This window comes from Protomyctophum bolini (genome assembly GCF_963924005.1).
Source record: "Protomyctophum bolini genome assembly, chromosome: 1".
NCBI lineage: Eukaryota > Metazoa > Chordata > Actinopteri > Myctophiformes > Myctophidae > Protomyctophum > Protomyctophum bolini.
In genome coordinates, this window is record NC_137862.1 from 53,948,659 (window position 1) to 53,962,965 (window position 14,307).

Genomic DNA, 14,307 nt, shown 5'->3' on the forward strand with positions numbered 1-14,307 from the left:
CCCGACGATTTTTACCCTGGGCAGAATTTTCTATGGCTGCCAATGCAACTTTTTCCAATCCTTAATCACATACGGACAAACATCTATATGCCGACAATATCTAACTTGCGGAGGTAACGTGCCTTGTCCACGCCGGGCAACAGATCTTTCAACGTATATGGCATTGCAAATACGTTTGATAATCGCTGTACTCTGCGCAATATTGTTTTGGAAATGCCTCAAATTGCATTGCAGTGAACGAGAGCAAATCACAACTTACCCTGAATACGCGTTTTCGTGTCAGTGTATAGATGTTATTTATGAAAAAGGGACAGAGGTTCTGCTCTGGGTTTCAGGGGAGTGTGCGTATATGTTTCAGATGGACGGACGTACGGAAACTCGGACATGACGGAGTGTGCCGCGCCATTCGGCCTGGTGGAGACAATGACGTGTTTGTAATGGTTTATGGTGTTAAAGGCGCGCGGACAGGTCGGACAACATGCAGACAAGACGGCAGGGTTTTTCAAGATTGCTTGTAACTTGTTTTTGTTTGTTTTATTGTGCAGTCAACACAAATATGAATACACACTGTGCCTCCCGGGTTGCAAGACATGACAACTGGCATGAAGTAGAGTCAACTTGTGGAATGATTTTGTATAAGGTCTATTATGGCTTTTTTAATACCAAGCATGACAAACCTATCTGTCTATTTACATACAAACGACATATCCACTCGTTGACGGTTTGAAAACTGGAGCAAAAAAAAGAAAAAAAGAAAAAAGAAAAAGAAAAGAAAAACGTTTTCATAAATAGAAAAAAGGGGAAGGGATATAAGGCCGCAATGGGCCTATAAGGAAGGGATCGAGTCTCTATCACGGAGACAGCTTAAAAGCTTGATTTCTTTTACTTGCGCGCCAGTGTCGGGGGGGGGGGGGACGACGACCCGGAAGTATAGCCTGTTTATTAGCTCACGGAGCGCCGCACAGAGACGCGGCGTGAGCCTGTGAATAGGCGCCTATTTCCGGTAGGCGCGCCCGCGGCGTGCGACCGAGTATAAATCAGGCATAACACTCAACAAGAGTTCTATACATAATCCCACTTTTTTTTGTTGTTATGGCACCAGTATCAAACCACAGCCGCGTCTGGTTGGCTTTCCATCAAACAAGCAGTTTCAACAGAGCTAGTATGCACTGAACCAACACACGTACAAACAGAATAATAACTAACAAAACAAAAACAAAAAGAAAAAACTGACTAGAAATTAGAGATAAATCTTGACTGTCATATGAGGTATTGTGGATCAAAACCTTTTTTTTTTATCTACAATTTTCCTCTTTTTTTCTTTTTTGGAATAGCACAGAAAATCAATATTAAGTAATTATACACAACTGATCACATAAAAATCTACATAAAAACAACAAGCAAAGGATGTCAATAACATAATTTTCTATGAGAAAATTCAAACTAGCATAGCAGTATATTGACATTTATATGTATAAAAACAAAACAAAAAAAATGTAGCAGCAACACAATAGGAGAAAAGCATTGTTTCTTTTTTTTTTCGTCATTAGTTTTCTTTATGTTTGTTTTTTTTCTTTTTACACGTAGCTGGGATTTCGTTTCCATAGCAGCTGAATAACAAGGAGTGTTTCTCTCCTACTCTGTGTCCTTTTTTTATTATACAATCAGAGACCTAATTGAGCTCCGGCGCCAGCATTAAGAAACGCTTTCGAGCCATTAAAAAAAAACATTATTCTTTTTTTTGCCTCTCTTTGTCACTTTCAACGTCTTTAATACCTCCTCCGTCTCTCTCTCCTCCTCCTCCTCTGTCTCTCATTCTTGCCCGTCCTCGCTCTCTTAGGCAAGCCGCGAAAAAAAAACACAGCCCATGTCTTTAGGTTTGTGCAAAATCGTTTCCGTAGTCTTAAACACTCCCATAAACCCATCCCACCCCCCCCAATCCCCTTTTCCCCAAAACACATGGGCAGGGTCTTTTATAACAGCGGTGTGTGGGGTAGAAGCTGTATACTGATCCCTTCCGGAAGTATACGGGCCCCCGGGGGCGATATGGACAACATTGTATGACCAAAAATACACCTCAATATCGATATCGTGACAATAATATCGTATATTGTGTTTGGCCGATAATGTCGTGTTATGCGACAATTTTTTCAAAAAATATATATATCGTCCAAAAATAAGCCATTCTTTACAAACCAATCCAAAACGTATACGCGTTTCGTCGAGAGCTTGTAAGATCTGCGACCGATCTGCTATAAGGCTTTGCGTGATTACAACCAGGAAAAAGAACAACACTTAGGTCATATAACACATCATTAACGATATCCCAAATATCCCCCCCAGACACAATCTAGTTCTCATATCACCACATCTATACATTTCCCAGCCCTCCTGGGAGGTAAAAAAAACCCCTCATGTTCATTAGAGTGGCGGGGGGGGGGGGGGGGGTGAGGTTTCCAGAGTGGATCCTGTCAGAACCACACTAGCGTGTCCCTTTAACATGGATCACGTACAATCGGAGGGAGAACCATTGTTTTTAGTTGGGGTTTTTTTTTCCGTTTTTGTTGCGGGGCATCTGTTCTCCTCTTCAAAGCAGTCCCACCGTAGCTAAGACACCCGCTCCGTCCCCCATTCCATTCCATGTTTTGTTGCCTTACCAACTCAATGTGATTTTCTTTTCTGTTCTTTTTTTTTTTTACATGAGCCAGCCAAAGCTGACCAAAAAGTGCTTTTTTTCTTTCTTTTTTTTTTTAAGAAAACAAAATTGGAATGGTATTAGAAGGTAAGATATATATATATATATGTATATATATAATATATCTATTATATATATAATATATAACTACATCAAACAAAAGGAAGAAAGGAAAAAAACTGTGGCCTGTAGGGGTTTGCTCCGCCAGGAATGTGTGTGTATACATGATGGATTTTTAAGCTTAGTAATCATAGCTAGCTGAATGAGTAATAATCATACACAAACTTGGACTATATATATAAGGTTTGTAGGCAGTATACTCATTTGTCTGTAGCTATGAGCGGTTTCAAGTCGTCCAAAAACCTGACACCGACCGGCGGCCCCCCGCACAGTCACCTTCGTTAAAGCGCCAAACAGAGCGCCAAACAGAGCGCCGAACGCGCGGCGTCACGGTTAACACACGACACACTTGTTAGCCCCCACGACGAGAAGCCCCAGCCCAGCTTTTAAGAAGAGAAGAGGCAGGAATAATTCTGAAACGAGTTCTAAAACGTGATAACATAATAAAGTGACTAAAACGAACACACAAGCAAGCAAGTTGGATACATGATGAGTGTCGGCACAACAACAAGGAGGACACACCACGGGGTATTATAGGCTTCGAGCACCTCTCTCAAACACTCCGCCGAAAAGAACTACAAGGCCCATAAGCTCACCGCGCGGGCGGCGCGTGAGTTTGCAGAACTAGTGTTTTTTCAGAGCATAAATTAGGCAAACTTGGACACTAAACATATAAACAAACGATAAAGCCTCTTCTCTTTAATAAGATGTCAGATTAAAAAAAAAAAAAAAAAAAAAAATGGAAAGAAGAGGAGGAAAATAAAATTAAAAAGCTAAAAACAGACTACGTGGTCCTATACTCGAGATGGTTTTTAGTAGTAGGGCGAGAGCGAAGTCTGGTAATTTAAAAATCCTAAGTTTAATATATCAGGGCATATATATATATAAGAAAACAATGTCTTTTTTATGGGGCTTCTTAGACGTTTACGCCACCGTCTCTCTTTCTTTCTTAGTTTTTCGCCCCAGCCGGGGTAGGAGGTGTGTGTGTGTGTGTGTGTGTGTGTGTGTGTGTGTGTGTGTGTGTGTCCGTGTGCGTGCGTGCGTGCGTCTGTGTGTGAGGGGGTGGTGGGGAGGGAGGTTTTCCCGTGGCGGTATTGTCTTGAAAGACCAGAGACTGCTTAATATGGGTCCCGTCTCGTGGGCAAACCTAAAACAGGCAGGTATATAACGTTGAGGTGTCGAGACAGGGCGCAGTGGGCGTGGGGCAAAGATGCCGGGCCGTCATTGGCCAACGAGGAACAAGGCCGGGTTACAAAATAGGCGGGGCATCCATATTCATATAGGGGGGGGGGGGGGGGGGGGGAGTCATTCTCCCAGGCTCCTCCTCCCACCGTCTCTTTATATACCCAGAAGGCCTTTCTCTCTCTCTCTTTCTCTTTCTCTCTCTCCGACTGGCCATTTTTACAGGTGAGGTCTGCAAAGTGATCGCACAAAATGTAACATCGCCGCCCCCCCGGGGGGGGGGCGCGGGAGGGGGTGGTGTGGGGGTTGGTGTGTGGGGCTGCAGATCGCCGCCGGGCCGGCCAATCAGATGTTGATGTCTCTGACGTCGGTGGGCGTGCTCGACAGGTCCACGTCCTCGTCCACGCGCTTGGTTTCCGTGGAGACGGCGTGATGCTGCTGCTGCTGCTGCGCCGCGCGCAGGCTGGACTCCAGCAGAGACTCGATCTGCTCCTGACACGACCGCAGGCAGTCCTGATTGGAGGAGGAGGAGGTCACATGGTCAGAACACGGAAAACACTAGAACTCGTTTTAGCAAGCATATACCAATTGTTGTTGAGTTAAAACTCATGAACGGAGCATGGATCTTCGACAAGACACCGGCTCAGACCTCATGAGACAACTACATCTCCCAGAGTGCATCATCAGCTGCAAGATGGCTGCTGGTGGTGCTCGTTTGGCTGATTGAACACCTGTTAGAGGCTGGTGGTGGCGGACACTCACACGACTAACAAACAAGCAAGCTGAAGGTCTACCCAAGAGCTCTATACCCCCCAAAGACGCCAATGGTCTGTTATGTTTATTCAACTTATTCTACTGTTTATTCTACTTCTACTTTACTGCTTACTGCTTAATGTGGTTAAAAAATCTGGCCTTAATGGGCTATATGTGTTAGATTAAGTTCAGTTTGGAACAGTATAGAGCCTCAATTTGTTTAGAGTTTGCATTTAAATTTATATTTACTAATTTAAGAGACTAGAAAAAATGTGAATCTATATGATTTACCATGTTTAAAGGCATGCCAAATGCCTAGGTACCACGATATATAGATAGCTACTCGGTTCACTCAACATTTTACTTTAGTAAAAGTACAATGGTTTTAACATCAAAGTTCACAGATGCCATTTTGGGAAATACTACTTAGAGGGTGGAATATAGAGCTCTGGTGGACCCCGTTAAACAAAACATGGCAGAAACCTATTACCTGAAAAATAACAGTTGTTTACTTCATATTGGGACGGTGATATGATTGTTCTCAAAGGGTGTAGGTTTGTTGGCGGAGCTGGTTATAACCAAAGTGGTGTAGTATAGACTATAGGAGAGTGGCGCCATTGAGGGGGCAGAAAACAGCGCTCGAGCGCTGTTCACGCAGCCCTGTGAGTGTGACATAAGCTGGAGTTTGAAATGCATTGTTTTCAACGAGGGCGGCGCAGATATCAGCAATTCTAAGCATGTGTGCAACATGACAACTGTTTTAAAGTATTGCACAGTAACAAACTAAAGTCTCTGTAATGTTTATCTTGTACTATAACTAAAAAAAACTATTTAAAATAAAGGGATTTAAGATCATTAAAGCTGGGCCGTTGCCGGAGTCCAGTGCATTCTGCCAACTTCCGGTCCAGGACTTTGTCACTCTTCGCCATGCTCTTCGCCAATAGAAGTACAATGTAGAAGAGACGCCATTGGACTGACCCCGTGAAGTGAACTGAGTTGTCACGACTCTCTCATCTAAACGACACTGGTCATACGTCTACGTTTAATTTAGACGTTTCCAGACATCACCTCAGTAGCCGTGGCCAGAGATCACTGATCGTCTGGGCCAGGCAAGACTCATTTGGTAGTAAAAAAGAATAATCCATGGGAACATGACCCAGTGTGACACTCTTGTGTTTCTGTTTTCACATGTGGTATTTCATGGTTTGGATGTTTTTGTCAACGTTTCCCTTTTGCTCAATTTCTCCATGTGTACATCTGTCATGCATTGTACTGTGTGTACTTGGGTCGCCTCCTATTTTCCCCTCAGCATCAAGTCTCTCTGGCAAAAAAATGGGCAATGTACAAGATGACAACGGGAGGGACTACAGAATGAAATTTAGCTTTGGCTAACTCTGGCCCATTTACATTGATGTGAAAACTGTTGACATGTTGATTAATGAGCTTTGTCCCCGTCAAATAAATAAATGAGTGCTGAGACGCAGTGTGAGAGCTTGTAGATTGGCTACTTTCCCAGTATAGTATTAATCGTACGATAGTATACAGGTCTTACAGGTCTTGTATAAGAAATGTTTTGACGTTCTTTGGAACTTTATGAAGTTGTTGAAAATGTGTTGATCTCTCCTATAATGACATGCCCAGAAAAACGAACGCTTGCGTCTAATGTGTGTGCGTGCGTGCCGCGTGCGTGTGTGCATGTGTTTGTCTCCATTTTGCAATTTAGGCATTTAGCAGACACTCTTATCCAGTGCGGTCTAACAAAGTGCAAGGTCCGAGGTCTGTGACATGAACCCTGGTGAACCAACAACAGGCTGAGCCGCTCCGTGGAAAACAAGTAGACATGCACATAAATACATGCTTCTTACTTAAGCTCCATTATACTTTTACGTTGGTTATTATTATCGAGAGAGTTTTCGTGTACACGGAAGATAATAGCGACCCTTGCATAGAGCCTCGGGGGACCCCAGTCAACTAAAGTCAGTGGTTCTCAACCTTCTCAGACCGTGACCCCCCCCCCAAAATAATCATATTTGAACTGGAGAGTGGGGACCCCCCCAAAATAATCATATTTGAACTGGAGAGTGGGGACCCTCCCAAAATAATCATATTTGAACTGGAGAGTGGGGACACTCCCAAAATAATCATATTTGAACTGGAGAGTGGGGACCCTCCCAAAATAATCATATTTGAACTGGAGACCCCCCCCTCCAAAATTGAGGCATTCAATTGTGTTTGGCTCGGTTCCACAGATAAATATTGTGGGGGAAATAGCCAATCTACAAGCTTGTGCGTGCGTGCGAGCGTGTGTACATGCGTGTGCGTGCGTCTCTCCCAGACGTACCGGGTCGCTGCGTATGACCTGTGACAGGAAGTTGGTGAGGTTCTGGGAGGAGAGCGAGGCGTCCTGGCTCTTCAGGTAGAGACCCTGTACGGCTGCCACCACGCTGCCCGCTGCCACCATGGACGGAGGACTGGCGATGAAGTTCACGTCTGCACGAACACACACCGAGAGAGGGGAGAGGAGGAGAGGGGTTTAAAAACCAACACAGAACGCTACAGAGGAGGTGTGAGGTGTGTGTGTGAAAATGCATTAGCTGCTTTTTTACCCTGTCGTCCCTGTTGTGGCCATGTTGGGTTGCGTACACGCTTTAGTTCTGACATACTATTGGTCCTTAGACCGACACCCTACCCTGACCTAACCGCGAGCACGACGCAACGCATGTCGGTGGACACAAAAAACCCCCAAACCACAACCAAAATTGATATGAAAAATAAACTCAAACGCCAATGACAAATGATTCTATAGTGAACAACAAGGACAGGTAAAAAGGGATCAGTTAACTGTTATAACACCGTCAAGCTGGGATGTCGTGACACATTGTGTCACCTGGACCTGACCGACCGACATTAACCGATTCCAATGCCGTTTTACCATATAGGCGAGATCGTGAGGCGAAATCGCCAGTGAAATGCGTGACACATAAGCATAGAAGAAGAAGAGCCGCGTCCGCCCGACCCGGAAGTGATATAGCCTCCGTATCTGTATGGTCTGTAGTCGTGGTGGATTATAGTTTTCTCAGCGTGAGCACGGATTAATGTTTTATTATAAGGTCCCAAACATGGTACTTTGTCCCATTTTGAGCAGAACAAAACACTAAATAACCCTGTGTGTGTGTGTGTACTGTGTGAACGACGTGTACCGTGGATCATGTAGGCTGTTTCTATAACGGGAGGCCTGTGGAGGCTAGGCTAGCAACGGAAGCTAACAGAAGCGGGGGGGAAAAAAAGGTACCAATAATATTTTTTAATCAAATCTCATGTATCTCGTGGATGGGCCCCAGATGGTAATAATAGCTTTCCTCGAGATATCTCGTGGATTGTGTTAAATAACAGTAGTGGTGGGTATAGTTCCAATATTAAATACAGTAGTTGTGGGTATAGTTCCAATATTAAATACAGTAGTTATGGGTAGTTATAGGGGTGAATCATAATGCAGCGCGAGAGCCATCATCATTACCACTTGAGGCCAGCAGTCCCTATTCTGGGGGTGAACATTCGGCCAAACTATAGCGGATCTAAAAGACAAACAGGAGGGGGGGGGCCTAGTACAGAGCCCTGGGCGACTCCGGGCCTCCATATTCTGGAGGAATCATTCGCCAAAAATAGCAGATCTACAAGGAGCTTCTAGATCTGTCTGTGTTTGGCAAAGACATTCCAGTCCAAGTTCTCTGGGACTACACAGGGATTGAAGTGCTTAAGTTAAGAGACACACACACGTGCTGCTGAGACCAACCGATTGCCCGGCACGGCAGAAAACAAACCATTTTCACTGCATAAACACACCCCGCGACCAATGAATAATCCTGTCGTAAAAGAAAATAGCATCTCCCGCAGATCAAAGGGAAAACATGACCAATCAGCGCTCTCTCTCTCTCCCACAAACGAGTCACATACCTCTGTGACTCGTTTAAAGTTTACTGCAGGAGCACGAGCAACACTAACTATTCTGAAACAGCTATGCGGAAGAAATTACACATTCAATGTTTGAGACCAAAATATCAAGCCTTTTTTTTTATAGCAGCTTGGTGCACCTGTATCCAAGTCTATGTAGCAATTCCAATTATCATCATGCTTGTTGACAGTTATTTTATTGTTCTTACTGTTGTTTTTCATCCACAGGGGGAAAAACAAAAGCAGACACGTTAACCCTCGACATGCAAATACATTTCGTGTTTCAACTTCAATGCCTCGTTTAATCTACGCTTCGTCCATATGACACGCCGCCGCAGACTGTCACGATATCAGTCTGTCGCACACTTTTATTATGTAGTGTTGCCCTAGTGTTACCTGTTCTGCCTACAGTTGTGTTAGCCTGTCTTGTCTCACCTCCCCCATGTGATTACTATAGTTTTCTCCACCTGTGTCCTGTTAAGTCTCCCAGCCAATCCCAATGTTGATTGTTTGTTCTGTTCACCTGTGCATTGTGATCCCTGTGTCTATTTAATTAAGCCCTTTGTTTGCAATGTGTCCTTGTTGGTTCGTAAAGCTATGTCAAGTGAGTTTTGTGTCTGTTGTTGTTGCCTATCTTTTGGCTCGATAAACACAAACACCTTGAAGATATCTACTCTGCATCTGGTTGCCTGCTTTTTGGGTCCTATACTTCGTAACTCATTCCTGACACCACGTACAATGTGGAGAAACAAGTGACTTTGTGGGCCCGCCCGCCCGCCCGCCTGCCTTGCGTTGCGTGCGTGTCGTACCTGTAGCGCAGAGGGCCACAAACGTCTGGGCGTGCTTCCTGAGGATCGCCTTGGTGCTAGAGTGGATGTTCAGCTTTGACAGGAAGTGCTCGATGAAGTCGTGAGGCGTGACCGACGCCAGGTCCCACTTCAGCTTGTTTAGAACCAGCAGCTCCATATGCTACACACGGAGGGGAGGAGGAGGAGGAGGGAGGAGGAGGAACACAACCAAGACACAGGGGTCACCAACATGTCCGCACACACGGGACAAAATGTGTCCGTGGGTTGGCAAAGACTTCATGGTCTTGTCCGTGGCAAAATGTTTATAGACTTTCTGTTTTACACGCCATTATAATGTCGATCATAACAAACCCACTCAATGAATGTCAATCTCCAGGTTTTCTTCAGAATATGTATGGCAGTTATTTACTAATGGCACATTAGGAGTCCACTGTGTTATTTTGCAAAGACGGCCCCCCCTTATAACTCTGAGAGTGTTCAAATGGAACCGGCTGGAACCGTATAAGGGTCCATTTGGTTCCATAGTTACAGACCTTGTTATGGCCATCTATTTATAATGTTTCTTTCTGGTATAATATGTGTATTGTATACACACTCCTTTTCGTATGTCAGTGGCAAAAATGGAACGTTGACAAAAATGTCCACCACAAGCCAACATGGCGATGACCGCTGACCAGACACCACATGGCAGCGAGGGACGCATGACACCGAGATAAGACACACGCACGCACACACACACGCACACACACACACACACACACACACACACACACACACACACACACACACACACACACACCCACACACCAATGGGCCTGTAAGTGTTTACAGGGGTATATCTGCACATTTCTAAAGTGAATATTTAATGACTTCCGTGTCTTGTAAGACCTTTTTAATACAAAATTGTCCCAATATTATATACGTAAGAAAGAGGCAAACATTGTGAAGATATTATAGCCGATCCAAGAGTTGCGAGGTGTTGTGTGAGCTTGTATAGTATGGCTATATCTTCCCCCACAATATTTATATCTGTGGAACCGAGTCAAACTAATTGTATAGTTCCTATACAATTCCAAGCGCTTGTCAGGGTGGGGGGTGGGCTCCTATAAATACATTAAAATATGATTATTTGGGGGTGTCATGGGCTGAAAGGTTCGGGTATACCATTGCTCTAATAGACTAATATACAATGGAACATATGCAACTCCATCACATCTCTCTCTTTCACACACACACACACACACACACACACACACACACACACACACACACACACACACACACACACACACACACACACACACACACTCACGCAGTCACACACACGCACGCGCGCGCACGCTATCTCATGCCATGTGTTTTCCAGGCCACTGGGGGTCGCTATAAGCCCGGGTTGATTCCTGGACAGCAGCAGACTAGAGTCGCAGGGCATGGCTCACAGACAGAGACCATTCATGAAACGAGAGAGGCCTTCCTTCCCAGCCAGTCACCATGGGAAAGTTAACAGGCAGCCATTCAGAGAGAGGCTGCTATCTCAGCCTCGACTTTAACAACTTCCTAAATGGCTCACATAAATTATGAACCAGACGCTTTTATTGTTTATAGGCCTACATATCCCACCGCTATATTAAGCTTCATAATTATCATCATCATCACCACGTGACGTGAAGTATTCGTATATGTATTGCCTATATACGACGTCGTGTGCTTTCTTCTTGACCCCTGTCTGTCTGTCTGTGAGTGCATCATGTCTGCCCCATGTGGGCCCTGTGTGTTATGCAACATCCCCCATGCATGTTTTAGGAAGAGAGCAGTTTTTTTAGGGGCAGCAAAGCAGCTCAATTTACCAAGAGTTCTCCTGGCCGGACCGAGTTGTCCGTGTAGATGCACAGCTTCTCCGCCGTTAAGGGCACAGTCTCTTTCATCTTGGAGGCCAGAAACATACACGTAGCTCCCAGCAGCTGGAGCCTGGTTTTCCTCGTGGGCTCCACCGATAAAAATCTGTCCAAGTAGTTCATAGCCAAGGGAAAAACCTCCTCCTCGCATTTCTGCTCCTCGCAGACCTGTTGGAGGAGCGGTGCAAGGGCAATTAAGACAGGAATAACAAGCGTGCACGCTCAGCCCTGTCAAAGCCACAGTCTCGATGTTAACTGCGACACACAGAAATGGGTCAAATGGGCTCTGCCGAGGGTCCATTTGACACCCACGAGGAGTCACACTGCCACTGCGGTTCACTGTGTGTGCACACGTGCAAAACTGCATATAGGTGATCAACAGAGACGTGTGTAAGCCTTGAATGTGGCCGAGCCCCAAACGAAATAGTTCAATGTGAAGAGGCGAGAAACATTAAAAGTGCGTGCAATCCTTCTTTGGAATAATGTATGTATGTGACGCGTGATTTAACTGCATAATCCACTGATGTAGCCTAATTCACAGGCATCCACAGGCCTATAGCACCGAAAGCCCATGCAGAATCGTACAAATCGATGGCATTACTGTATAATAATAACGCACTTATCATAACAGTCGGGGGAAATTAGTTTCCAGTCAGTTCTGTCTCACACACAAAGGTGGCGTCAACGCAAGTTTCACTCTCCATTTTCAACTTCGTCATCTTTTCAAAAAATAATTATAAATATTTAAAAATTGCCCCGGTGCACGTAATTGGCATGTAAATGTTCCTTGTGGCATGCTTTATCGGGTGGGACCGAGATGTGTCGAATTGTCGCGCAGGAAAACATTAAAACAATTTAATTTCTACGACGTGGTGCCTTCACGTGTACCGTGCGACATCTCCGTCCGGGTCGCGGAGCGCACACTTTCGGAAATTAATAAAAAATAGAAGCCCACGACGGAATCCGTCCAAAACGGCATGTAAATGTTGACAAAGGGCTGAACTATCAAAGCCGACTGTTTAAACCGCTCTGATTTCGGCGTTTCTGGAGGAAAAGTGCCTTTTTTCGCGACCTGAGCGCCGAAGACACGAACACGATTCGCATAAACCAAAACAAAACTTTACAAGTTCGTACACGCAGAACACGCCACAGGTGCGGGCACACACACGGCTTATGATATAGACACGGTTGTCGGTCAGTGGACTGGCTTATTGTCATTTCTGGCAGTGTTAGGGATTTTTAATGATATTAAAATGCTTCTCGTACGACAACAAAGATGGCGCGTAATACTGGCACGGGCCAGACTGCATACGTGTACATTGCTGTTAATTTGGAATATTTTTTTTCCCTTTCTCCCCCTTCCCACGTAATTACATTTTCACGAGATTCCGAGAAATGCAGAGGATTTGACGAGTGATAAAAGGCGTCGTGATCGTGATCTAAATTGTAACATGTCCTGTTGCTAATAAGTCATATGTCTGGTTAGGGACCACCCAGCGCAGCACACACACACACACACACACACACACACACACACACGAGGACATAGTTTTCGGAACGTTTATGTAACATGCATGCTAGTGACACACTGTGCAATTATAAAGATATTAAACCGCACGATGAGCCCGAAACAAGACTTTTCTATTAGTTCTTCCAACACCATCTAAGGTCCGAAGTGCATCAATGCTCACAACAAGTCTCCACATTACCAAAACACACACACACAAAAAGCAGCACTCCGCAATCAGGAAGAAGGGGGGTAACAAATAGAAAAGGACCAAGCCTTTTTTTTCTTTCTTTTTTTTTAAAAAATGTATGGGTCTAATAAAAAAAACAAACCTCCAGCATCCACGTCGCAACTATTTTCCTCATCTTGGGAACGATCTCTTTCTGAACACACTTGAAGTAGTTGGGAGCGGGCAGGTAGCTCTCCTCTGCCCGCAGCAGAGTGTGCAGCACCCGGTCATTGAGAAGGTTCACGTCCTGGTAAGCCCTCCGGATCGTATCCACTTCGCAACACAGCAGCTGGTGTTCCATAGTTATTATTATTATTATTATTATTAGTTTATTATTATTGTTGTTCTTCTTTGTTGTTCTTCTCTGTTCCCTTTTAGCTCTGATCAAGGAGGAGGAGGAGGAGGTGCAGTGGTCTAAAGTTTGTGTGAGTAGAGAGCAGGAGAGGAGAGGTATTATGACTTTTGTTCCTGGTTTTGTTTTATAGTGTCTCTGGATGCTCTGCCTCTGCTCTGCTTGCTTTGCTTGCGTCTCCTCCGGTGTCCTACAGTCCTCTGAGCGCCGACCCGCACAGCCCGCACACACAAAACCTCGCTTTCAGGGCGAGAGAGAGAGAGAGAGAGAGAGAGAGAGAGAGAGAGAGAGAGAGAGAGAGAGGAACGCGGGGGCGAGCGTTCTGCGCGGTGACGTCAGCTGTTGTTAACGGAGGGGGGTGGGCGGGGGAGAGAGAGAGAGAGAGAGAGAGAGAGAGAGAGAGAGGAGGGGAGTGCATGCAGGGGGACCGGCGGGGGGAGATCAAAGCGACGGGCAGTCTGCGAGGGAGCGCGCTGCTAGGAAGGAGAGTCTATAGAGAGAGAGAGAGAGAGAGAGAGAGGAGGATAAACTCTAGAAGCACCCCCCGTCTCTCCCCCCCCCCTCCCCCACCTCGCTTCTCCTGAAGAAGAAGGGGAAAAAAAAAGTCTCCCCCTCCTCCCTCTCCTTATATCCTATAGGTATGGTAATGGAAGGTCCCTGGATTCCGTGGTGGCGGACGGTCGGTGTGGGGGGGTTGTGAGAGGGGGGGGGCGGGGGTACCGAGGAGCTTGGTGTGGTGGGGGGAGGGTGGGGGGGGAGTCTATTTTCTGGCTGCCGGCCCAGCGTCTGCATCAGGATTCTGGGCCGGTGGTCT

The 14,307-nt window shown here is 45.5% G+C and overlaps 1 protein-coding gene across 1 annotated transcript; it reads right to left on the reverse strand.

The window, feature by feature from the left end:
* Positions 1-519: 519 nt before the first annotated feature.
* On the reverse strand, positions 520-13,694 carry ccnd1 (cyclin D1). Its single transcript, XM_080759069.1, has 5 exons — positions 13,245-13,694; positions 11,358-11,573; positions 9,511-9,670; positions 7,092-7,240; positions 520-4,510 (listed from the first exon to the last, which is right to left on the reverse strand). The coding sequence occupies exons 1-5, from the start codon at positions 13,440-13,442 to the stop codon at positions 4,343-4,345; spliced, it is 891 nt and encodes a 296-aa protein (XP_080615195.1). The 5' UTR covers positions 13,443-13,694; the 3' UTR covers positions 520-4,342.
* Between the last annotated feature and the right edge of the window lie 613 nt (positions 13,695-14,307).

What these genes read in the sequence shown, in the direction of transcription:
- ccnd1 (XM_080759069.1), bottom strand. Translation starts at nt 13,442, where the DNA reads ATGGAACACCAGCTGCTGTGTTGCGAAGTGGATACGATCCGGAGGGCT. An exon ending in TTGCGACGTGGATGCTGGAG is followed by an intron (nt 11,574 to 13,244) that starts GTTTGTTTTTTT and finishes CTCCTCCAACAG; the next exon opens with GTCTGCGAGGAGCAGAAATG. An exon ending in TGTGGCCCTCTGCGCTACAG is followed by an intron (nt 7,241 to 9,510) that starts GTACGACACGCA and finishes GTGTTCGTGCAG; the next exon opens with ACGTGAACTTCATCGCCAGT.